The sequence below is a fragment of the Hypanus sabinus genome, chromosome 5 (assembly GCF_030144855.1).
Source record: "Hypanus sabinus isolate sHypSab1 chromosome 5, sHypSab1.hap1, whole genome shotgun sequence".
NCBI lineage: Eukaryota > Metazoa > Chordata > Chondrichthyes > Myliobatiformes > Dasyatidae > Hypanus > Hypanus sabinus.
In genome coordinates, this window is record NC_082710.1 from 132,677,691 (window position 1) to 132,702,698 (window position 25,008).

General features: G+C 41.1%; 1 protein-coding gene across 4 annotated transcripts in view; it reads right to left on the reverse strand.

Annotated features, from left to right (window-relative positions):
- The window catches only part of LOC132394363 (LIM domain only protein 7-like), a 237,867-nt gene that overhangs the window by 26,336 nt on the left and 186,523 nt on the right, over positions 1–25,008 (reverse strand). For all 4 annotated transcript variants that reach the window (XM_059970419.1, XM_059970421.1, XM_059970420.1 and 1 more), the window contains exons 13-20: positions 18,548–19,063; positions 17,944–18,058; positions 13,459–13,620; positions 9,854–9,951; positions 6,899–6,953; positions 3,473–3,529; positions 1,190–1,215; positions 855–959 (exon numbers count right to left, since the gene is read on the reverse strand). In XM_059970419.1, the coding sequence (XP_059826402.1) occupies positions 855–959; positions 1,190–1,215; positions 3,473–3,529; positions 6,899–6,953; positions 9,854–9,951; positions 13,459–13,620; positions 17,944–18,058; positions 18,548–19,063 (1,134 nt within the window). The remainder of the gene's footprint in view (positions 1–854; positions 960–1,189; positions 1,216–3,472; positions 3,530–6,898; positions 6,954–9,853; positions 9,952–13,458; positions 13,621–17,943; positions 18,059–18,547; positions 19,064–25,008) is intronic.

Here is a 25,008-nt window from a genome sequence, read left to right on the forward strand (position 1 = left end):
GCTGGACTGAACTAGTCTACAAGTGTTTCAGTCTCAAGCAATGCAACCCATTTCAATTACTCTCAGACTACTGATGTACATATATTTTAACCGTGTTCTAGTTCAGCATAGACATTGGAAGCTGAAAAGCCTGATCCTTTGGTTGGACTGTTCTGTGACAGATTCAGCCACCATGCCAGGCATTGCAAAGGGTATCATGAAGTGAGGGCGATAGAGCAAACTTGGCCAGAGAATTAATTCTCTCAGTAGTTGATGAAATCTCAACTTTTCCCTAACTAAGCTACATTGATCTCAACCACAGGAACCCTGCCATGAGGTTGAAGCAGCAGAGATGGCAGAGGCTGGTCTCTGGAATGTCAACTGTCAGCGACTTTGGCCGTCTGTGGCTAGAACCGGCGAGAGGGTGCATTTGCAAATTTCCTGCACCTTTCAAATTCGGCACATTCGCCGAAAAATTTATGACAACAGTATGCCACATTCATGAAAATAATTAAATAAAAGGCTGTTGGGATTATTAGCAAAACCTAATAGTTTGGAAAATCTGCGAGCCTGTCTCCACAAGCTCTTGGATCATTGAAGGTTTACTATAATGAATTTCAAACAAACACCAGCAGAACTGGGTACAATCCCTAGTAATCAGGGGCATTGGATTGCATCAAGAAAAGTAAGTGAAAAAGGTTCAATATGTCCAATGGTTCACATCCTCTTGTATTACAATCTTTTCACAATAATGAAGCAAAACTGAATGAAACATCTTTGTTAGAACATACCATACTGAAGGGCTAGTATCCATGCAAAGCATTTATTAGTAGACTCAGACAAACCATCTCAACACCATGTGACTAACACTGTACCTGCAACAAACGCTCTTGTTCCTTCTGCCATAACTCCTGCCGCTTTCGTTCCTCCTCAGGATTCCAGGACCAACGACTTGAAACACTAATTGATGGAATTTGTAGCTAACATACCACAGCAAGAAGAAAGTATATAACATCTTTTTTCCATACAGATATGCAAATTTCTTCAACATTAAGTATATCTGCCAGCGATCAAATGAATTTATAAATTGCTGAAAGCATTGTATTGAAGTCTTACACTAACAGAAATAAATGAGATATACTTCTATTTCTTACAGAAAATATTGTTTTTTACATACAAGCCTCAAGGTACAAAATAAACTAATACTTACATCGTTTATTGCCGGTTCTGATCCTCCTGGAGAGAAAAAGAACTTAATGAATCAAATTGAAAAAGTAATTTTTTTTTTGTTTAAGCTTTAACTGAGTCTTGTGGTTCCAAAAGAGATACTTCATCGCAGAATTTATGCTGCTATACAGTGCAGTTTGGAAGGTACTAAGTGATTGCTCAAAAATCTACGGACATGGTTTAACTGCCCAATTAATTCTGCCAAGATTGGAAGATTCAATATTTGAATCCTGGGTTTTGTTGCATATATGAAGGAATCACTGGCATAGAATTTCCCCATTCTTCTAACGTAAGGGCTTCCAACGTTTTTTTAATGCCTCGGACCAATACCATTAAGTAAAGAGTCTATGAACCCTAGGTTGGGAGCCCGTGTTGTGAAGGTACATGCACAATCCTGACTGCATGTCGTGATGTACATTTCATATGACTAAATTCTGGGAAAATACAACATGTTGTTCAAGCAACCAGAGGCCAAACATTGCCCTCAGTGATTTATTATAACTGCATTAAGGAATGGGACCGTCACAAAAACTTACTGCACTTTCAAAGAAAATAGGCCTATACCATCTTGTGCTTCTAAGTCTTTCTAATACTGCATAGAGTAAGATATGTCTGTTCTTGCCAAGAACATCTCAACAAGGGCTTGCCTTGAGAAAGAACTCAAAATAGCCAATTCGATTAGCTTGATGTGTTCGGTAAATTATACCCTCTTCAAACAGATCCTGGAGAGAAACTTCAGCTTAAATTGCAGTTTTTTTTTTAAAAAAAAGTTCTGTGACTTGAGATGGTCAGAAACATAACTGGGAGCCTATATACACTCAGTGGCCATTTCATTAGATACCTCTTGTACCTAAGGAAGTGGACACATTGAATATTTGTGGTCTTATGCTGCAGTAGCCCATCCACTTCAAGGTTCAATGTGTCATTCACTTAGAGATGCTCTTCTGCACACCACTGTCATAACACATGGTTATTTTAGTTACTGTCACCTTGAACCTATCTGGCCATTCTCCTCTGACCTTTCTCACTAATAACATGCTTTTGCAAACAGAACTGCCACTCACTGGATGTTATTAGTTTTTCCACACCATTCACCAAATTAAAGACTTGTGCCTGAAAATCTCAGGATATTAGCAGTTTCTGAGATATTCAAATTAGTCCATCTGGCACCAACGATCACATCATGATCAAAATCACTCAGATCACTTTTCTTCCCCATTCTGGTGTTTGGTCTGAACAACAATTGAACCTCTTGACCATGTTGGCATGCTTTTATGCATTCAATTGCTGCCACGATTGGTTGATTAGATATTTGCGTTAACAAGGTGTACAGGTGTACCTAAATAAAGTGGCCACTGAGCGTAGTTTGCCACTCATCTACGACCGTACAGGTCAATTGTCCAGTTTAGGCTAAACTAACCCAAAATTAAAGGTATTACTTCAATCAAGGTGAAGCGTGCACGGGAAAAAATTTCATCCAATTGCTCAAATTAAATGGTTTGGAATAAAGCCCTAAATTCATCCTCCACCCTGCCCAAAGGCTGAACGTGGAACAAAGGTGACAGGAATAACGTGGGAAGATGACACCACTGACTACAGCGTCATTTTAATTATTTCAGATGGTGGACACTTATTAAACAAATCACTTCTGAGCAAAATCCATTACTATCAGAAAAGGAAAAGTGAGCATAAAGGAACAGGGTGATGCACGTCATTCACAGAAGGATGTGTGGAAATCTTAAAAAAACAAAATCCATTAAAAAATTGAGACCATAACAACACGTGATTTATGATACCAACACACACACCTCTTCCTCAATCCCAGTTCTTAGAATGGACCTTATTTAACAAAAATATAAGCCAGTATAATAAACTTTGAATTGGCCCAGATCTAAAACTGAATTTTCACAGCACAAAATATAAATGACATTTTTTCTTGAAAACAGTCTTTTAAATGTTGGTATGGCCTTCAGTATTCTGCTTTATATCAGGCTCAACAGAATTACAAAAACATTTGTGTGCCAAATGTTTCAAGAAATTAGCAAGACTGGGTATAAAGTGGCACAGGTCAAATCGTACAAAACCACAATGAATAATGATTACCACAGAGGTAGACTGATGAATTGAAAGTAAAACCTGATGTGCCTACAGAAAGGAGAGAAACATTTATGAAATCATAAACAGGTGATTGAAAACAAGGCTCAGCCTAGTACCACAAAAACTAGCATAACTAATACTCATTAGTGCTTATTAAATTTTGTTTTACCTTGTTCAAAAAACTGGGATCGCCTCCTAAAGTTTTTTAGACTAATAGGTTCAGAAGCTAAAGCGAAAAAAGGAAAAAGATGATTAACTCTTAAGTTTAATTCAATCCATACTAGGAATGAATACAAAGTACAAAATTATAGCAAAGAAACCATCTGGATATTGCCAAATTATGAATGAAGTAACATTTATGCTGGCAAGCACATACAATTAGTTTTCCCCTCCCCCCCCCATCCCCAGAGCCTTAACTATATTAGTAAGCAACATTTGCAACAAACAATAAATACTATGAACAATAGCTTAAGTTGGGAGTTTAACTACTTTCTTCAAGAGTCACAGAGCTCAGAAGGAGACCATTCAACCTGTTAGATTTATGCCTACCATAAACAATCCCATTTTAAGCCATTTTATCCCATTTTCCCATTAATCCCATTTTATTGACCCCCACTTTCACTACAAATCCTTCCAGATACTACCACTCACCTACACACAAGGAGCAATTTACCTTGATCAATTAACCTTACTATTGCTGCTTAGAAAATTGCGCACAGGAATAATGATAGAGCTGTTCAGCCACTGTTCCTGGATCCTAATGGGGTCTTAACATAGCATGAAAATGGAGGCAAGCAAATAACCTGTACCATTATACAAACCAGCCACTTATAATTAGAGTTCCGCATTTCTAAGAAAGGAAGAGATAACTAACCTCATGTCATTTTAAATTTATCATGCAAATTTATACGTCAATAGTTCAAATGATTCTCACGCCCCCACACCCCCGCCGCCATTTTTGATGCTTGGATGAAAACTGTTTAATTATGGAACAGTTTAAATTTGACAGAGTGCAGAAATCTAATTTCCATTATATACAATGCAATTTATATACGAATGCACTGCAGGAAATTGTTCCACTCTAGTGGGAATTTACTCATTCATTGAGATAAAGTGCAGATTAGGCCCTTCCAGCCCTTTGAGCCAAACCACACAACAACCCCCATTTCACCCTAGCCTAATCACAGGTTAATTTTCAGTGACCAATTAACCGTCTTTGGACTGTGGGAGGAAACCCATGTGATCACAGGGTAAAAACTTCTTACAGACAGTGGCGGGAACTGAACCCAGGGTCGCTGGTACTGTAAAGTGCTGTGCTAACCATTACGCTACCATGCCACCCCAGTGGGGAAGTGCTGAAGGAAAAAAACAGAATTGAATTCTCCATCCCAATGTTATTTTTCATTGACACAGTTGAAAAACTAAACTAAAAATATCAAGTCCTCAAACGGAGATTTTTTTTTAAAAAAACAAAATCAACCAATGGACCATTCGAACATATCCATTTGCACTGAGAGCTCCTGGTGTTCACTATTCCTAACAGCTGATGCTTACAGCAAATTGTTCATGACTTTGATCCCAACCCCTCTGCGGTTCTTAAAGAAAAATCAAAAAGGAATTATCAACAGCCCACACACTTGACAGAATTTAATCTCGGACTGACCTCAAACTGTTGACAGGAACACAAGCTGCTCACACCCATTCCAATTCTATCACTGCCATCTTTGATGCTCTGAGAATTGTTTTGACTACATTTTATTACTTTAAAGTGGAATAAATTTTGAAGAACTGCGAACTACTTTGCCTCACTCACTCACACATTATCCCCAGCTGAGGTTCTGTCTCCATCTGCTCAGGTCACACATACTGACATCTACCACGAAGAGTCAAACACAACTGACAACACTTACTTTGATTACACAAGTGAAGAAAATGGTATTTTTCAGGTGAAGCCCAGCTTTTAGCAAATGATACTACGTAACAGCACGCATGCCGGTAAATGTTGGAAAATTAACTGATACCTCTCTAGAGGGATCTTGGGATTTCATATTTTGAGAGTGAAGTTAATTTTAAACTTGGAAGTCATTCTTTAACAGTATCAGGCAACATAAAGATAGCAAGTCATTGTCTGAAAATAGCAACTACAGACATCCCTCTCACCACCCCCCCCCCCCAACAGGAACAGAAGGGTTCCACTATTAAAGACATCCATCAATTGATTTTGGCCACAGGTCAGAAGATAGACAAAATCACTACATATGGTAACCATAGCAGCACAGGGACTTCCCCAACGTACAGCCAATACAAAGGTATGCTAAGTATTTAGGAGACTTGCAAGATGCATTAGCAGACTCCTCTGCTACCCTTCTGCCACCTGAGAACTCTGAGGGCACATTGAACAGTTTGCAAACTGCTCAGATTAAGAATACTTCACAGGAACAAAACCCTACAGTAAACCCAGGGATGATATCAAAAGTACATGGATCTCATAAGGAAGAAGAGGAAAACTAGTTCTGTGGTTGTAGAAATGAATGTGTAACCTTTGAATTTAGTAATATCATGGGATCTTGTTTGTACACCATAAATAAGGCATTTGTAACTTGTGGAGACCTATATGTTTAACCTTCTGCATGGAGATGTTAACCTTGCAACATATTAGAAGATGAAATTAACAATCAGTTGATGGTAAAACATAGAATTTAAAATCTGTGCATTACTGATACAAAAGGCCACCACAAGTGATGCCACTGGCAGCTAATGGCTCCAGATTTATTACATTTGGGAGCTTAATATTTAGAATAATTTTAAAATAAACATTGGCACAGAATCCTTCATGAGCAAGGCGAGGAGGACATAAAAAAGGCTTTTTGCTTTGGCCGGGCAATTGTGGGAATGGAGGCAAGCAGAATGCAAAGGGAAACTAGGGACTATCCATCAAGAGGTCACCAATTCATGCTGAAAGCCTGTAAGATTCTTTATGAAATTGATTAAACTTGCATCAGCCAAGACAAAAAGCACAGCTGGCTCGATCAATAGGTGAGTCTCATTGCTGAAGCAATTCTGGTTCCCTCAGGGCGAGTTAAGAGATTTAATAAATGCGTTTAAGATAATAATGTATTGAGATAGATTAAAGAGAAGCTGTCGTCATTGGCAGATGGTTCAAGGACCAGTGGATATAAATGCAAAGTGATAAGCATATCATACACGATTGGGGGAAAACAATGTTGAAAAAACAACTTTTAGGAGTGCCTATAATCTGTAACTCTTTGCCTACAAAATGAAACAGAATGAATCAGACTTTGAAAAGGGCATTGGACAGAGACTTGAGAAGAAAATCATTTGTGGACTGATAGGAAAACAGATGATTGGAAACAGAATTGGATTCAGCAAGGATGCAATGGACAAAATGACTTGTTCTGCAACAATTTGTGACAGACGAACAAATTCAATATTTCTTTTACTTTGCATCTTTCCCATATTGCCTTAGGCTACAAGAAAAACAGCTGAACAATGGAGCAGTATTATCCTTTTAGGGGTTTTACTAAACCTGCTCCAGTTGCAATTGCACAACTTAGAAATACTTTACACCGGGTACCGTTTTGTCTTGAATCTTCCGCTAATTTCTTCTCATCTTCTTCTGATCGAGTAAACTGTAAATTGGCACAAATTTTAATTCATTACCTCAAAAGTTAACATTAAGAGGAAACATACTAATATTTGGGGAAACAAAGGGGCAAATGTAATAAGTTACGTATATACCATGAGATCATTTACTACAAGTTTTACAGTGAACTATAATGCACGGTTGCCCATTAATGATAAAAATCACATCCCTCATGTCCAGTATTTAAACAATTTACTAATGAAAAACCTCAACGTCAGAAACAATAAAGAAAATTTTATTTCCTATTCATTATTCTGTCACTTATTTTACACAAGACATTCACTACTGTGTTGGAGATTAACTTTTCAAAGCAAGCCTTGCTTTGAAAGCAATCAGAATGAGGCTCAAAAACAAAGTTAAATGGACGATCACAGAGCATTACAGCACTGCTGTTGGTCGCTGGGACAGATTCAGCCTTGGTTGTCTGAACTGCAGGCCCAATACAGCTGGGACCCAACATCAAGTTGCGCTTCTGAAATTTGTTCCTGCACACTTCAATGAAGCCAGAATTTGGAAGGCACAGCACAAAGTGCAGTTGCAGTCACTGAAATACAAGGCGACAGAAAAGGAATTTCTGCCGCAATATTATTCTGAGTAAACACAAAAAACAATTTACCACAGACAAAAACATGTAACAGCTACCAGCATACATCTATAGGTCTCCTTCCTAAAAGCTTCTTCTTTTAATGTTGGTTTTTATGTGGGTTCATTAATTTCCAGACCCAAGAGGACTGACAGCCAGTTACATCAGAAGAAGTACAAGGCCCTTTTGTATGAAGTTTTAATCCCCACACTCAGATTCTCTCAGACAACAGATTGGCAATTCAGGATTGATTTTAGGAGGGATTTCCACTAAGGAGGTGGACCTTCGGAATTCTCATCTTTTAAGGTTGTGGTTGCTGAGGTCACTCAAAAACACCATCAATGAATGGGAAGAGATGAAGCAATTGGGGAGAAAAGTAGTTGTTTAGATAGATCAGCCACAATCTCAGGAAACAGCAGAACAGGTTCGAGCAGCCATTTGGCTACCTTATCTCCTTCCTTACAATAGTTGTCTTAGGGCAGACGCAAACACATTGTTTTTGCCTTTAATACAAGTGACTTTAGTCAGAGAAATTTTAAATTATGGCTGCTACATTGAAGTCAGCTATAAAAAACAGAGTCATACAACATGGAAACAGGCCTTAGTGAGTCAACTCCACTGACATTCCAGCACACCGGAGACAATTTACATTGGCAGTTGCTGACAAACCATACGTCCAACCCACACAACTTTGGGAACACAGGAGGAAACAAGATCACAGGGAGAACATGCAGCTTCTACACACATGAAACATTGCACACAATCTCTGTAAGACCACAAGACATAACAGCAGAATTAGGCCATTTGGCCCACTGAGTTTGCTCCACCATTGAATCATGGCAGTTCCTTTCTCCCCCCCCCTACTCAGCCTTCTCCCTGTAACATTTGATGCCGTGGTCAATCAAGAACCTATCAATCTCCACCTTAAATACACCCAATGACCTGGATTCCACAGACGTCCGTGGTAACAAATTCCACAAATTCACCACCGTCTGGCTAAAGAAATAACCCCTCTATCCTGAGGCTGTACCCTTTTATCCTAGACTCCCTCCACCAAGGAAAACATCCTTTCCAAATCTACTCCGTCTAAGCCTTTCAACATTTGAAAGGTTTCAATGAGATCCCTATCATCCTTCTAAATTCCAGCAAGTACTGGCCCAGAGCCATCAAATGTTCCTCGTATGATTAACCTTTCATTCCTGGAATCAACTTTGTGAACCTCCTCCAAACCCTCTCAAATGCCTGCACATCTGTTCTTAGATAAGGAGCCTAAAACTGTTCACGATATTCAAGGTGAAACCTCACCAGTGCCTTATAAAGCCTCAGCGTTACATCACTGCTCTTATATTCTAGACCTCACGAAACAAATGCTAACATTGCATTTGCCTTCCTCACCACCAACTCAACCTGCAAGTTATCCTTTAGGGTGTTCTGCACAAGTCCCTTTGCGTCTCAGTTTTTTGGATTTCCTTTCCGTTTCGAAAATAGTCCGCACATTTGTTTCCTCTATCTTACTGCATGACCACGCATCTTCCAACATTGCACTGCATTTGCCACTTCCTTGCCCATTCTCCTAACCTATCCAAGTCCTTCTTCAGCCTTCCCATTTCCTCAACACTGCTTGCCCCTCCACCAATCTTCATATAATCCGCAAACTTGGCAACAAAGCCACCTCTTCCGTCATCTAAGTCATTGATATACAGCAGAAAAAAGAAGTGTTCCCAACACCAACCCCTGCGGAACACCACTAGTCACTGGCAGATGACCAGAAAAGGTTCTTTTCATTCCCCACTCACTGCCTCCTACCATCACAGCCAATGCTCTAACCAAGTTAGTAACTTTCCTGTATTTAATAACATGGGCTCTTAACTTGGTAAGCAGCCTCATGTGTGGTACCTTGTCAAAAGCCTTCTGAAAATCCAAATGCACAACGTCCATTCCATCCCCTTTATCTATCCTACTTGTAATCTCCTCAAAGAATTCCAACAGGTTCACCAGGCAAGATTTTCTCTTAAATGCTGACTTTGTCCTATCTTGTCCTGTGTCACCAAGTACTCCATCACCTCATCCTTAACAAATGACTCCCAACATCTTCCCAACCACTGAGGTCAGGCTAACTGGTCTATAATTTTCTTTCTGCTGCCTTCCTCCTTTCTTAAAGAGTGAAGTGACATTTGCAATTTCCCAGTCCTCCGGAACCATGTCAGGGTCCAATGTTTCTTGAAAGATCATTTCTAAAGAATTTTATTTGCCATCTCAATTCAATGCAGTAATACAACAAAGAAACATTTACAGCCACTTACATCTGATTGTTTATTGAAGGGCTGATATCTGCTAGACGTCATCGTGTCTTCCCACCGAGTGGGTTCACTGGAGTTGTTGAACTTCATTGCACTCATACCTGCAAATATTCATTCCAAAGAATTAAATTGGTCAGAATGGAGATTTGTGAGACTTTTGTGATCAAATCTAAATCAGTACACCCAACAGGAGAAGAGACAAGCACACATATAAAGAAAATAAGGGACGAAATCTCCCTCCTGGTACATATCCTGCTAAGTGACAGAAATGCTACACGTGCCCTTTCACCTCCTCCCTCACCTCCATTCAGGGCCCCAAAAAGTCCTTCCATGTGAGGCAACACTTCACCTGTGAATCTGTTGGGGTCCTCAATTGTATCAGTGCTCCCAATATGGCTCCTCTGCATTGGTAAGATCCAAAGCAAATTGGGGAACTGCGTTGTCGAGCACCTCTGCCTCAAATCTGTTGGCATTCTCCTCCTGGTAATTTATTTTCTTCCCTCCCCTTAATCCTCTTCTACACCCCCCCCCCCCCCAGCCTCTTACCCCTTCCCTCCTGTCTATCAACTCTCACATTTTCCCCATGGTCCACTCTCTTTTATCAGATTCCTTCTTCTCCAGCTTCTACTTTCTCCACCCCACCTGGCTTCACATATCATCTTCCTGATGGTCATCCTCCTCCCCCCACCTTTTTATTCTGGCGTCGTTCCCGCTTCCTTTCCTGAAGAAGGGTCTCAGCCCAAAATGTCAACTGTTTATTGATTTCTATAGATATTGCCTGACCTGCTGAGTTCCTCCAGCATTTTGTGTTTCTCTGGATGAGAGAAATGCCTATACAGAATATTAAAACAGTAAAATGGGCACAGGAGAATGTGGGTGCTAGAACCTGGAGCAAAAAGAAAAACAACTGCTGGAGGAACTCAGGCAACATCTGTGCAGAGAAAGTACTGGTTAACATTTTGGGTCAAGACCTGCATCAGGACCAATAGAGTTAAGGGGAGATGCCCAGTACAAGGATGCAATGGGGTCATCATAGACAGCAAGCAGATGAGGAAGAGGTGATGAACAGATAAATTCAGGTGAGAGAGGGATAGAGACAGCAACAAACTGAGAAATGATAAAGGGCTACAGGTGATGGAATATGCTAAAAAAGGGAAGCGGTGAATGGAACCAGATATGAGGATGGTGGGAAGATGGGAACAGTGAGGGGAGGGAAGGAAAGGGTAGAAAGGGTATCAAGTGGGTTAAATGTTTTGCATGATGGGCAGATGGAGCTGAGACTGGAAAGATACAAGGTCACAAGAGAGGGGTTTTGAAAGAAGGCCAAGTCTGAGAGGGCTTCAGTGAATTAGGAAAGAAAGGAAGAGCTGGGGAGCAAGTTACCTAAAAACAGAATTCAATGTTCATGCGGCTAGGCTGTAAACTATCTAGGCAAATATAAAGTACTGTTCGTCTGGTTAACTCTGTGTCAGAAACAGCTCACTCTTACATTTTCCAGTTATCACCCTCTCTCAAGCAGAAAATTAGTCTCCAGGACAGACACCCCACCCTCTCTTGGAAACATCTCACTTTCTGTCTTCATTGCTAAAACTTAGAAACTGCAAGCAACAGCACTGTCGGAAAAGGTTCACCGAAAGGTCAGCAAATACTTCAGGACTGCATTAAGCAATCAATTGTAAATGTCTTCTTCATCCCACCAATAGATAAAAGATATCAAACTGAATTTAAAATTCCTATCAAACTTAAAATAACTGGGAAAGGAATTCAGGATCACTTTTGCAAAATGACTTTATTAAAGAATTTCAGCTAATATGGCAACAACTTTCATTTTCTTGGTAAACTTCCAGTAAATTTGAAGGAGAATAAACAAGGAAAGAGGATGAAAAAGGAGGGAAACTTCAGGATGCGATTTTTTTCCCCCAAAGGAAAAATAAATAAGTGTATACTTGTATTAACTTGAAAACTGATCTTTGGTTAACTGTATCCCTCAATATTCTCAACAACCCATCAATTACCTTTGAAATACTGTCACCATAACACGTAGAACAGTCTCTCACTACAATGTTATTTACAAATGTCAGGCACAAATAATGTAATGACCAGAACTGGCATGAAGTGTCTAATTGAAGGGTTGAAGCATACCATGACTGGAAACCTGTATCATCAGCCAAACTCTAAGAAGTGATTTCTCAACATTGTTTTTCCTGGAAGTCTAGACCCAAAGTGTGCTCAGACTGAGTGACTTGACACATCTTGAAGTTGTTCTTTTTCATGCCTTTTTGGCGGTTCCTTGTCTGTTTTTTTACGAGGCTGAGTTGCTGTCTCGAGGCTCAACCCAGCACTGATGGAAAGCGTGCAAGGGGCCAGCCATATTCAAACCCGAGACTATTTGCTTCAAAGTCCAGTGCTGAACCCACTACACCACTGGCCGGCAACAATTTGGAAGTACTCAATGTTAATTATAATGGTGTGTTTAAGCTTGTGTTAGGTAAATCCTCAAATGAGAAAAGAACAGAGGGTGTTTAAAAATAGCTAGATATGACAGTGTGGGAAAATAAACAATTCAGGTTTGCTGAGCCAAAAGGCCTGTTCTTGGGTCAAACAAAGATATTGCAAGGAATACTCAATTTACCTATTTCCAAAATTAAGTGTTGCACTTTGGGAGAACAACCAGGCCAGAACATACACAGTGAATAGTAAAGTACTAAGGACGAAGTGTCTCGGCCCGAAACGTCGACAGCACTTCTCCCCATAGATGCTGCCTGGCCTGCTGTGTTCCACCAGCATTTTGTGTGTTGTTGTTGTTGTTTGAGATTCACACATTAGCCACATCAGGTATGGATGTTAGATTTTTCCTCTGTCTGGTATCATATGCATGATGCCCTCATGATCCAAATGTAACCAAAATGAGAATGGACAAGGAATGTGCCATTAATCAGTCTCTGCAAATCATAGACGTCTGCTTTAACGATTATGACACCTGTAACAAACTTTTCTATTGTGAAAATAAATTTATAAACCTATAATCCACTATGCAATAACTTACAGGTCAACCCACTCTTACCAGTTCCCATATCTATAACTTTATCTTGTTGCATTTCTAAATCAGGGGAGAAAGCCAGTAGAAAATAACTTAACCTCTGCTCATCAAAAACAAAACCACAATCACAGAGGCAACACATTCCTTCAAAGGAACATGCTGAAAGAGCAAGTGGCGTCAGGTTCCACATTAAATGATTCTAGCATCTAAACACTCAGATTTGGAAAATTACGTTGCTAGCGAATGTCTATTTTGTCACTAATAAATGTCGATTCATCATTTTAATCTATCAACTCAGACAATAGACAATAGGTGCAGAAGTAGACCATTTGGCCCCTCGAGTCTGCACTGCCATTCTGAGATCATGGCTGATCATTCACTATCAACACCCAGTCCCTGCCTTGTCCCCATATCCCTTGATTCCCCTATCCATCAGATATCTATCTAGCTCCTTCTTGAAAGCTCAGGAGTTAGCAACAATGAATCCCGGGAAGTGTTTTTGCAATTTTGCACATTTATTTATTTGTACTTAGAGAAATGGAAAGAATCAACAGAATGAAGGACTTACTGTTGTTTTCATACTTTCTGACTTCCATGTTCAAGTTTCCAGTTTTTCTTGCATCTTCTATGGCTTCTACCCAAGCCTGATGGTCCATGATGGCTACATTATTGCCATTGATTGAACTTATTTCATCACCTACTTCCAAGTTGCAAAATTCTGCTGGCCCTCCTGTGACACAATAACACAAACGGGAGCTTAACATTGCTGCAGACTTGCATAAAAATCACGAGCTGTTCACTACTCTTCTGCATAACATGCAAAGTTACTTTTCTTGGTCTCTAAAACAACAGATGCACATCATAAACAAGAGAATCTGCAGATGATAGAAGCCAAAGCAACACACACACAAAATGCTGGAGGAACTCAGCAGGCCAGATAGCATCAATGGAAAAGAGGTCAGTTGACGTTTCAGGCCCAGACCCTTCAGCAGGACTCATGACGGGTCTCGGCTTGAAACGTCAACTACACATAGATGCTGCCTGGCCTGCTGAGTTGCTCTAGCTTTTTGTATGTGGTGCTTGGATTTCCAGAATCTGCAGATTTTCTCTTATTAGAGATGAGCTTGAGGCCAGTTTCCAGCATGGCTGTGCTTCCTGCCCTGCCTCAGGACTCGGCCCTGGGCCAGGCTGGGGCCACATGCAGTGAGAGGACAACCAAATATACTCAGTGATTTCCACTCAGCTTTATATTGGCCATGGCTGCAATAGATGGGATGGCCCACTCATTTGGATCAGATCACTGGCATAGATTGAAAAAACAAGTGCACATTAAATTTCTTTAAGATCAAGTAAAATGAAGAATTCTTTTAAATGCTCTTTTAGGTGATATGAAGTGAGCAAGCTCATTATCTAATTTCTTTTCAATAATTTATTTTTCAAATTTCTTTGAACTTTCATGAATATTTCTCATTTTCAAAGCATTCCCTGAATAGAGACTCAGAATTCCAAAAAGTGCCAGCACAGGTGTATTGTGGGATACTTGCTTTCATTAGCCGGGCCCAGAACAGAACAGATCATGGTACAACTTTGGCTTGGCCACAGTTAGAACATTGCGTGCAGTTTTGGTTGCCCTACTAAAGGAAGTATTTGATTATACTGGACAGGGTGCAGAGCAGATTCATGATGATGTTGCCTGGGATGGAATATTGTGGAGAAGAGAATGGACAAGGCTGTGTGTGTTTTCCTTTGAGTGGAACAGGCTAAGGCAAGACTGAGTTATGAGGAGTTTAGACAGAGTGGATAGTGAGGAACATTTTCCCATTATAGAGTCATCTAAAACCAGAAGGCTGAGTTTGAAGGTTGAAGGTCAGGATTAAGGTGATCAAGGATTTTATTTTCACTCAGCGGTGGTTACAATTTCATACACATTGCCTGAGAAGGTGGATGAGTCAGGTACTCTCAGGACACTTGAGAAATTTCTGGAAGTGTGCTTGAATCATCAAGGCATTGTAGACCATGCTCTAAATGGGATTCATGGTGATGGTCAACATGGAGATGACAGGCTGAAAGGCCGGTGGCTGTGCTGCAAGAAACTACGGCAATGCCTCTACAATCCAGCCTGTGGTTAGCCCAGTCAGCATTCATGGAGCACTCAGCTCACTGGTAGGCAGCAACACCGAGGCCTGCACACTGGGCTGAAAAATTCAAGATGGAGGGAACAGCATGGATGGGGCATGTTTGAGCAGAAACAGGCCAAGAGCACCGATGTCCCAGTACGATTGAGGAAAGAAATAACCACCATTCAAAATCGATTTAGTAACCATTTGATGATGTGCGAGAACATTTAATCACAGCCATCATGTGTAAGCGAAAAGCAGGCTATTTGTTGTTGAAGACTGAAGCAAGAGCACAGATATGGTGGTCTGGGCTTTTTCAGGGACCAGTGAACGGAAGTGTGGAGACAACAGATAAGCATGTATCAGCGGCCTTCACTCAGATGACTCAACACGTTACGAAGATTCAGGAAAGAAGGAATGTGGTAACTTAGGAATGAGGTTGGTTAAAAGAGACAGAATATCCAAGAGAGAAAACAAACTGGAGCTCAGAAAATACTGGAAATACTCAGCGAGGCAGCCAGTATCAGTGGAGGGGAAAACAGTGCCAATGTTTCAGACCAAACCCTTTCATTACAATCATTCTGATGAAAAACCAATGGCCTGAAACATGAATTGTGCTTTCTAGCCACAGAAGTGACCTGGCCTGCGTTTTCTACTTTGTCTAAAGGACAGCATGTATGGTTAATAGGTACAGCACTATCAGTATCAGTACAGGAAAATAAAGTCAGCTTCAACACAAATAGTATGATGATCAACTTGGCTAAAAGCACCAACATGAGGTGGGCGAGGCGGAGGTTCACATAAACAGCAAAGGAAGCACTCTGAAAATTCAAGGTGCATAGCTCAGTGGAATGATAGGGTGTAATTAAGGCCACATTAAGGTGGATGGATTAAGGATGGGAGGTCTTATTCTGTGAAGTACTGTCAGGAGGTCCAAATATGCAAATATAAAATTGCTTGAAATATGTATCATGGAACTATGTGCACTTTATTAAAGTAAAGACATTAGGGCTGAAGAAATAATGAAAAGATAGACTGTGGTTAGAGTTCCTTGTGCAGTAGCGGATGCCCTGTTGTTCAAAGGTTATGAATGTCATACAGAGGCTACAAACCAGCAGCATCCAAGAAGACAGCCTTTAGGTAATGAGGGGACATTTGGGATGCCAGAGCTGTTTCCTTAGGAGCCAAAAAAGCTACAAGGTGTTTGTTTCCAGTCCTTGTAGAGGCCTAACAGTGCAGCGGAGGAAGATTTCCTCTTCTTGTTGGGAGATACGCCAGCAAGTAACTATCTCCTTAAAAAGGCCACTTAAAGCATAAGGAGTTAATAGCAGAAGTTTTGTGGGAAGGAGTTGCTAGGGTAAACAGCAATTAAATCAGAAACTACAGCATTTTAAGCAAAATAGACAACCACTTGAAGCAGAAAAATGATGCAGAGTTTTAAGGGGCAGAGTGTACAAGGCATTGGACTCCACTTTGGTTCATCAGGCAAAACGGCCCTCAAGGGTCTGTTCTATTACCTTGTAGTGCATAAAGACAGTAGAAAAACTCTAGCTTCATCTGCACCAATTTTAATTCTTAGAATTTAACACTAAATGTTACACAATAATGAGGGGTGTAGCTGGGTCAACGACAGCAGGCTTTTTCTAATGAGGTTGGGTGGGACTACAACCAGAGGTCAAGGGCTGAGAGTGAAAGGTGAAAATAGCTCAAGGGGGACATGAAGGGAAATTTCTTCACTTAGAGGATTGTGAGAGTGTGGAGCCAGCTATCTGCACAAGTGGTGCATGCCAACTCAATTTCAACATTCAAAAGTTTGGACAGGTCCATAGATGGTAGGGGCATTTAGAGCTATGGTCCCAGTGCAAGTCGATGGGAGTAAGCAGTAGAATGATTTTAACGTGGACTAGATGGGCCAAAGGGCCTGTTTCTATGCTGTATTTCTCTACGACTAATTGCTGAAGTTACTTTGCAATCTAGACTGGCAGTATACCGGCAATCTAGACCCCCAGGCCAATATTTAGCATGCCACATGCTTGATAAACTTGAATCATCAAAAGAGAAACATATTTTCTATCTCTTCATGACACCTCAGAAAAGAACCTCATGAATAAATCAGTTTAAGTTTCAAGCACAGGCTGCTTTTGAGTACTAACAGTATTTAGATAGTTATGCCTAATAACATCCTTTGAGGACTCAATATCCTTTCTGTTACACTATATAGGATGCTGCCAGTGATCTCATTAGAATGAGAAGACTGGCCCACTTAAATTACTTTCATTTTGTGCACAGCTCCACAGAAGAGACATAATGCTCAGGCGATAATCCCATTTTCTGGTCTTCATTTGTTCCAATAGATTATCATACACAAGCCCTTCATTAATTAACCAGATTAATCTATTCAGGATTTATTTCAAGTGACAAAAGAGAACAATATAGGGAGGTATTAACCAGCAGCTCAATTTTCCCACATGACCTTACCACTCCAGCATTGCAATTTAGCTGCTACAGAATGTAGCATATTACATGCAGTCAACTAAAAACGTAACAGCAAATAATTCTGTATTTAGAGAAATGGATACAAGTATTAAAAACTGCATATGGTGGATGGAAATTCATCACTTCTAGAGAATCACAATTAAACAGGCCATGCGCAAGTGCACCGACTACCAAGAAAACATTACATTCTTTAAATCAATATCCTGTTAAGATTTTCTGTGTCAAAATACAGGTGTAATTTAGTTTGCCTGTATTCCATTTTTAAATTCCATGCTACATGGGAGAATGACCTCCTGACCATCACATCATAAATCATTCATGGCCATCAATTAAGTACCAGCAGGACTGATACTAACAAGTGATGTGAAACCCAGATACACTGGATTCCAGCGTTAAAATAATATCAAAGCCTACCAAGAAAATCTTTTAATAATAGTTACCTTTTTGAATGGATTTGACAGTCACACTGGTCGTGCTCCAATCAGTCGTGAATCCAAAGTCTTGATTACTGTTAGGTTTCTGATTAATAACTATGCGTGTTTCACTATATGGACTCTACAAAAATAGTAAAAATTGTTTAACATTTCATACCTGGACACTAGTCATCGTTAATGCTTCCTGGAAAAGCAATCCCATAAATCAGTCACGTTAATTTTTTTCCTTAACACCCATAAACATCCGTAGTCAGACCTGAATCTCTGAGAAGCCTTTGTACAGGATGAAACACTTCGAAGGCACACACAAAAAAAATTTACTATTCCCACAAGACAAAGCCTAGTTTCTGGTTGCTATTTTCCCTGTTACAGACAGTGAGTGGAAATAAAAGCTGTCTATGAATACACTCACACAGTTAGACAAAACTGGTTTTGTTGTGCTTTTTCAGAAATTTGGTTGTCTGATCTGCCTTTGTATTTCGATATCGCACTGTGGTAAATTAGCCAAAGAGTTTTCTTTAAAGCGTGTCCTTGTACAAGCAGTGAAGGGAGACGATCACATTACCAGACAGACCTCAAACATGCACAGTAACCTACTTTCCAAACCTACCTGTTGCCTGGCTGCTGTGGTAACCATTTCAGTGGGCAGGCTTTTAGCTTTTGTAAAAGAATTCATTGATGTAGTGCTGGAAGCTGTGTCAGGCTTGGACTCATGGAGAAAGTTGTTCTCTCTGAGAGATGGAGTCCTTACTTCTTCCTCTTCTTCCTCCTCCTCCTCCTCCTCCTCATTACTACTCATTACAGAACTGCCCTGTGATTGGTCGTCATTCTCCAGTTTTGAGGAATAATTTTGCCTGGCAAATGTCCCATTTCCTGTTTTAGAGGAAAAATTGCTCTGCGAGAACAGATCATTTTCTGGCTTTGAGGCAACTGTCACCTCCACAGACCTCTCTTCCTCAGTTTTCAAGGAAGGGTTGAACCACATGGCTCCCTCTGCCTTATATTTTGACGGCCCAGTGCTTTCATTCGTCTCTGCTGCTTCCCGCTTGGAGGGGAGGCCCGAGGTTTCCTGGAAACTTTTTGAACCATTGACATCTCCGTTATATTTCGCTGGCTCATCCCTCTGCTGTAAAGGGAAACAAATCACTATTTTAACAAGCGTTTTGCAACTAACATGCCATTAACAGGGCAACATGCAGAAAATGCTGAAGGAACTCAGCAGGTCAGGCAGCGTGTAAAGATTAAACAGTCAACGTTTTAGGTTGAGACCCTTCATCGCATGTCCTGATAAAGCATCTCAGCTTGAAATGTTGACTTCCCACAGATGCTGCCTGACTGGCTGAGTTCCTTCAACATTTTGTGTGCGTTGCTCTGGATTTTCAGCATCTGCAGAATCTCCTGAGTTTATAACTATAATAGATTTGTTTTTACTGACTGTTGATGTACAAATTGAAAACCTAGGTTGGGAATTGGAAGATCACGGAACCACACAGTACATCAGTATAGTAGATTACATAGTATATCGGTAAAGCATCTGGCGTTACTCTGATCACATTGAACCATGGAGTTAATGAGCTTGCCCCTCCCCTCCTCCATCATACATCTGTGGCATCCACTGGGCTTCATTTCTTCATGAATATGCCCGATGATCACATATGATCTGACACAGTGGAAGAAAAACCTATCTTCAGATTCTGCCACAATGCTACGGCTAATGAGAGTTGGAATCCGTTTATAAACTAATAACTCAGAATTTCTGAAGCATTGGATCTGAATTTCAGAACAAGAATACAAGTCTATAATCCAATATAGCTAAAGCTCTTCAATGTTAGGGGGAGCTTTACAAGCCTCGACACCCAACATCCACACAGAGATAGCTACACACAACAAATACCAGTGGGACTCGCAAACAAGAGGAAATCTCAGACGCTGGAAATCCAGGCAACGCACACAAAATGCCGGAGGTACTCAGCAGGCCAGGCAGCATCTATGGGAAAGGGTACAGTTGACGTTTTGGGCTGAGATCTTTCAACAGGACTGAGCAAAGAAAGATGAGGAGTCGGAGCTAAGAAAGTGGGGGAAAGGGAGAAGGAACTGCAAGGTGATACATGAAACTGGGTGGGAGAGGGAGTAAAAAGTTGGGAAGTTGATTGGTGAACTCAACAGGTTAGGCTGCATCTATCAACATTTCAGGCAGGGACCCTTATCACCATGAAGACTCTTCTAAAGGTTCTTGGGCCAAATTTTTCACCGTTTCTTCCCTCCATAGATGCTACTTGACCTGCTGAGTTCTTGCAGCCTTTCGTGTACATTGTTCTGGATTTCCACCATCTGCAGAATCTCATGTTTTTGATCCACATATACAATTTATGACAAGCCAATCTCCTATGAAAAACAACTATGAAAAGCAATCCTTGGTATTTTATCTCTCCCTCTCTCTAACTGAGATGTTTCCAACCCTTTTTTAATGCCATGGACCCTTAACCAAGGGGTCTACAGACCCTAGATTGGGAACATCTGCTCTTACCCAAACTCGACAAAAAATAACACCCATCTGACTTCCTATGGGATGAATTCAGTGCAAAATTAAAATAAAAACAATGATCAGCAATTCCTTGAACAGGAGAGAACTGTCACACAAAGACATCTTTATAGGACACATGCCAACTATGGAACCAGCCAAAGGCATACATCAAAATCCAAGCTAATACCTATGCATGGCAGAAGAGTCTAATTAGCTTTTATTCTATTGTGTGCATTTGCAATCTCTACTCCAGGTTTATGGGGTACAAAGCCCTGAAGAGGGCATTTGCACAGACCTCACAATCGTCTTTGAGAAAAGGCTACAAATATAATGACTTTTCAAGATTGGATGCTGGCTCCTCTGCAGGCTCTATTTTTAATCCATGCATGGAATGTAGGGCAAATCTCACCACTATGTCTTAAGAGAAACTAATAGAGTCATTATCAAGCTGGTGTCTCCCAGAGTGAGAAGTAGTCCTCACCAGCAAAAATTTGTTGCAGACAAGAAAGCAGGAAACTGTTCCTGTGTTTTTAAAAGGAGACACATTCAGATCCCCTTTTTAGAAAAAACTGAATTATTCAGCTCACAAGAGAAAACACTGTCATCCTATCCTAGGTTGTGCATGAAATCTGAGCATAGCAAAAATTCAAGTTGCAACAAATATTGTAACTGCCACCAACCAGATATTTTTCCCACTGTTTTTAGAACAGACTCTTCCTTGTTTTGATATTTCTGCATCTATTGGAGACCTCTCCCTCGAGGAGCACACATCCTTTTAACTCAATGCCTACACAAACTCCCGTCATATACATACAAAATACACGTACAATCTCTTCAGGTTTTAGGCATAGAGGTTGCCTCTGAAGTAACAGATTTGACTGGCATGCAGATGCAGGAGTGTCGACATTTTTTCCCACACGATCCTCTGCGGAGGAATACTCCAGTCTCCTGGCATGAAGAAGATCCTAGACTAAAGCCTAAAGCAACAGCACAGATTTACCTAGGAGTCCATCTGGCCTGGCAAGTAAGCTTGGCCAGGAACGGGCAGGAGTTTGAAATGAAAGTAACCACCCTCATGGGAAACTGGACAAGACTTCACGAAATTTCCCTGTGAAGCTAAGCAGTGGTTTTGATGGTACGGTAAAGATTGATCATGTAGTTCAGATCCCTGCTTTCTTCAACAAGATAAAGAAAAGCTATTTGACTTCAGGATAAACAGTATAGCTGAGTCCCCAGTTCACCTATGAATACTCAATTTTAGAAAGGCACTCAGTCACCTGTGAGAAGGAATGAGCTGGTGGCATCATTGTTCCCAACTCGGGCACAACAATATTCACATTCTCTCCAGGGCAATTCTGCATTACCACAGGGAGAAGCCTGTCTTTGGCCAAAACCTGGCCAAGGGCTGGAAATACTGTTGTCCCTGCTTGGACTTCTTTCTTGTGGAGACAGAAGACAGCAGGAGTACCATCCCAGGTGAGACACAGGGCTCAAGGACAAGGAAACCCACATTGCTAGGATAAAAAGTGGCCCCCAACAACACTGGAGAGAGTGTGCGGTGTTACTGAACCTAACGGCCACCAGCTGGGCTGCAATTTCTCATTGAAGCTTGGACTATCGCTATTTCAATCACTGGGGGAACTGCCTCACACAAAGCCCAATGAGAGATGGAGTTTCAGTGGGGGAGCAATGACCCATAACTCTGTGGACAAGGATAAGACTAGTTCTTAGTTGAAAGCTGTGGAAGATTAATCACATCAGGCAAGGTCTAGTGAAAGAAGATCAGGAGTGGCTGGGGTAAATCCACATTTGACACGTGGAATCCTTTCAAAGGAAACTGACTGGAGTTCAAGGCCAGGAACTGGATGGATTTGTGGAGAGGGAGAAAGATAGTGAAATGATACAGGAAGATAAGTATCAGCTGGAAAAGCAGGCAGAGAAATGCATATGCTGGACAAATGCAAGATGATGCAATGTGGGATGTCAAATGCAGAGGAAAGTTTAAGGTAACTGGAGGGCCTTTCAGTGGCAATGATGTACAGAAAGATATTGGGGTACTCGACCATTACTCCCTAAAGGGGGACAGGGTGGTAAAGGAAGGATACAGCATGTTTGCCTTCATCGGGGTATCGAATGCTAAAGTTGTGCTTCACTGGATAAAACTTTTATCAGGCTACATTTAGAGTAGTGTGTACAGTTCTGGTCACCAAAATACAGGAAGGCTTTGGAGAGGTAAGCCAGATGTTGCCTGAATTGGAGTGTGTTAGCTATAAAGGAGGTTTTCAGCAAACTTGGACTGCTAACTGTGGAGCACCAGAGTTTAAGGGATGTGACCTGATTGAAGGATACAAAATTACAAGAGGGCAAAATAGGGCAAATAAATATTTTACCCCCAACGTAGTAATATCTAAAGAACATTTGCTTATGGCGAAAGAGTGAAAGTTTAAAGGATAAATGAAGTAAATTTTCTTTTTACACAGAATGGTGGGTGCCTCAAATGTCCTGCCAGGAGAAGTGACAGAAGCAGATACAAAAGCAATGCTTAAGAAACATTTTGAAAGTTACATGAACAGGCAGGGAACAGAAAATTATGGAACACGTACAGGTAGCTTGTATTAGTTTGGATTTGCTGCAGGGTTGCCACAAACACTGGGGGCCAAAGGGCCTTCTACAATATTGTACTGTCCTGTGTTCTATCTACCAGAAAGCTCCATCATTGGACTGTACAACGCAAACAGTGAAGGAGACCGTGCGTGTTAGAATTCCTTGTCAGAACGCCAGAGCATCTGCATCCTCACTTCCCCGCTGGCTGGTCAAACCCAGAGCAGGAGTGCAATCCCCATTTCAATGGGGACCACCAACCAAGAGACCACTGGGGGAGAAAGGTACAATACTTTATACTTGTTTAAGGGTCTCTTTATGGATTTTAATCAACTTTTTCTATTTATTTTAAATGATTCACAGTAATCTTGAGTGTTTTAAGATTTTTGAAAATTGTTCAAAAGTATTCCAACATTAACAGTAGGAGATGGAGGGTCATAATTCCATTCATTTGGCAGAGGAGGAACTCATTTCATTCTTAAACCCCATACTGGATCATAGGGCAATCCCATTCCCCCACTACTTTCCCTGCCCTTCTCAAGTGTTACAGGTGCGGACACCAGTTTCTACACTCAGCCACAACAGCTTTCAAGGCCTCCTCGCCATTCAGTGGAGACCTGGACACCTGCCATATGTGGAGAGTTAGCTAGCCAGGTGTGGACAAAGAGAAGCTGTGCTGAGCAAGCTGAATTCAGCTTGTGTTTTTTTTTTAATTTCAGTCAAGGTGGCGCCAGCAGACAACAATTCCATGGGCATCATCTTCCAGATGGCAAAACTTTCCAATTATTTCACCCTGTCTACGCCTTTTTGCTTGTTCTTCTTGTCTTGTGTTGTGGAAATTGTTGGAGCCTTAGTTTGAATCTCGATCAAAGGATCCAATGCTATGCTGTGTCCAGAGAGCAGGGAGGGGGTGGGTGGGAATGAAGAGGTCTGAGAACACAAGCTGACTCATGGAGAGACCAAAGATGAGGCGCACGATCATAAATGTCTCCATCTTGAAGCATCAAGGTAACCACACAGGGTGTCAGAGATAGCTCAGTGAGAGAGTCAGCAGCAGGATCGACGAGTTCAGAACTGGGTTGGTGTATGGACCCAGTTCTGCATACCCAGCCCCAGGTGAGCAGCTCTCGGCCCGGCGGTCACTCTTTGCGGAAGATTTATGTGATTATTGGACTGTATTTTATATTGGTTTCCTTCAGTTTTACAGTATTTTCTTTCAAGGGGTCGATTACCAGGTGGGTGATCTGTTAATTGAGTGAGTGAGAGAGTGAGAGAGTGAGAGAGTGAGAGAGTGAGAGAGTGAGAGAGTGTGTGTGTGTGTGTGTGTGTGTGTGTGTGTGTGTGTGTGTGTGTGTGTGTGTGTGTGTGTGTGTGTAGGGAATTTGGTGCTACTGTCACTATTCTTTTCTGCGAGTGAGGGAGCAGGGGTTGTTATGTGTCGAGGACTTTTGATTGTGTTTTAGTGGCTGTTTTCTGCTGCAGGCGAGGGGAGTTTTGGGGTCTGCAAATTAATTTTTTTTTTCGTGCCAGCCGGAGGTGGAAATGATGTCTTTTCTTTCATTAACACCCATGCTCTTTTTGTATTTAATGGCTGTCTGGAGTAGAGAATTATCAGAGTTGTATTATGCATGCATACTTCAACCATAAAATGGACCTTTGAACCTTCCTTTTCAAGAGAGAACAGAAGACAGTGTTCAAAAGCCGGCTCTTCAGCCCACTAATACTAATCCAATTTCCAGGCCTCAATCCACAACCTTCAGTCAGCTGATATGCAATGTGCAGAGTTAAATCCTGACTCCAGTCAGCACTGTGGAAGAAAATAGGTCAAAGCAGACAGATCAATTAGTTCAACAAGCACAGCAAGATGTGGTGGTTCAGGATTACAGCACTCGGTTTGCTATTTTTCAACATTTTATCTGATAGAAAAGAAAACCCTCAGCCCCATC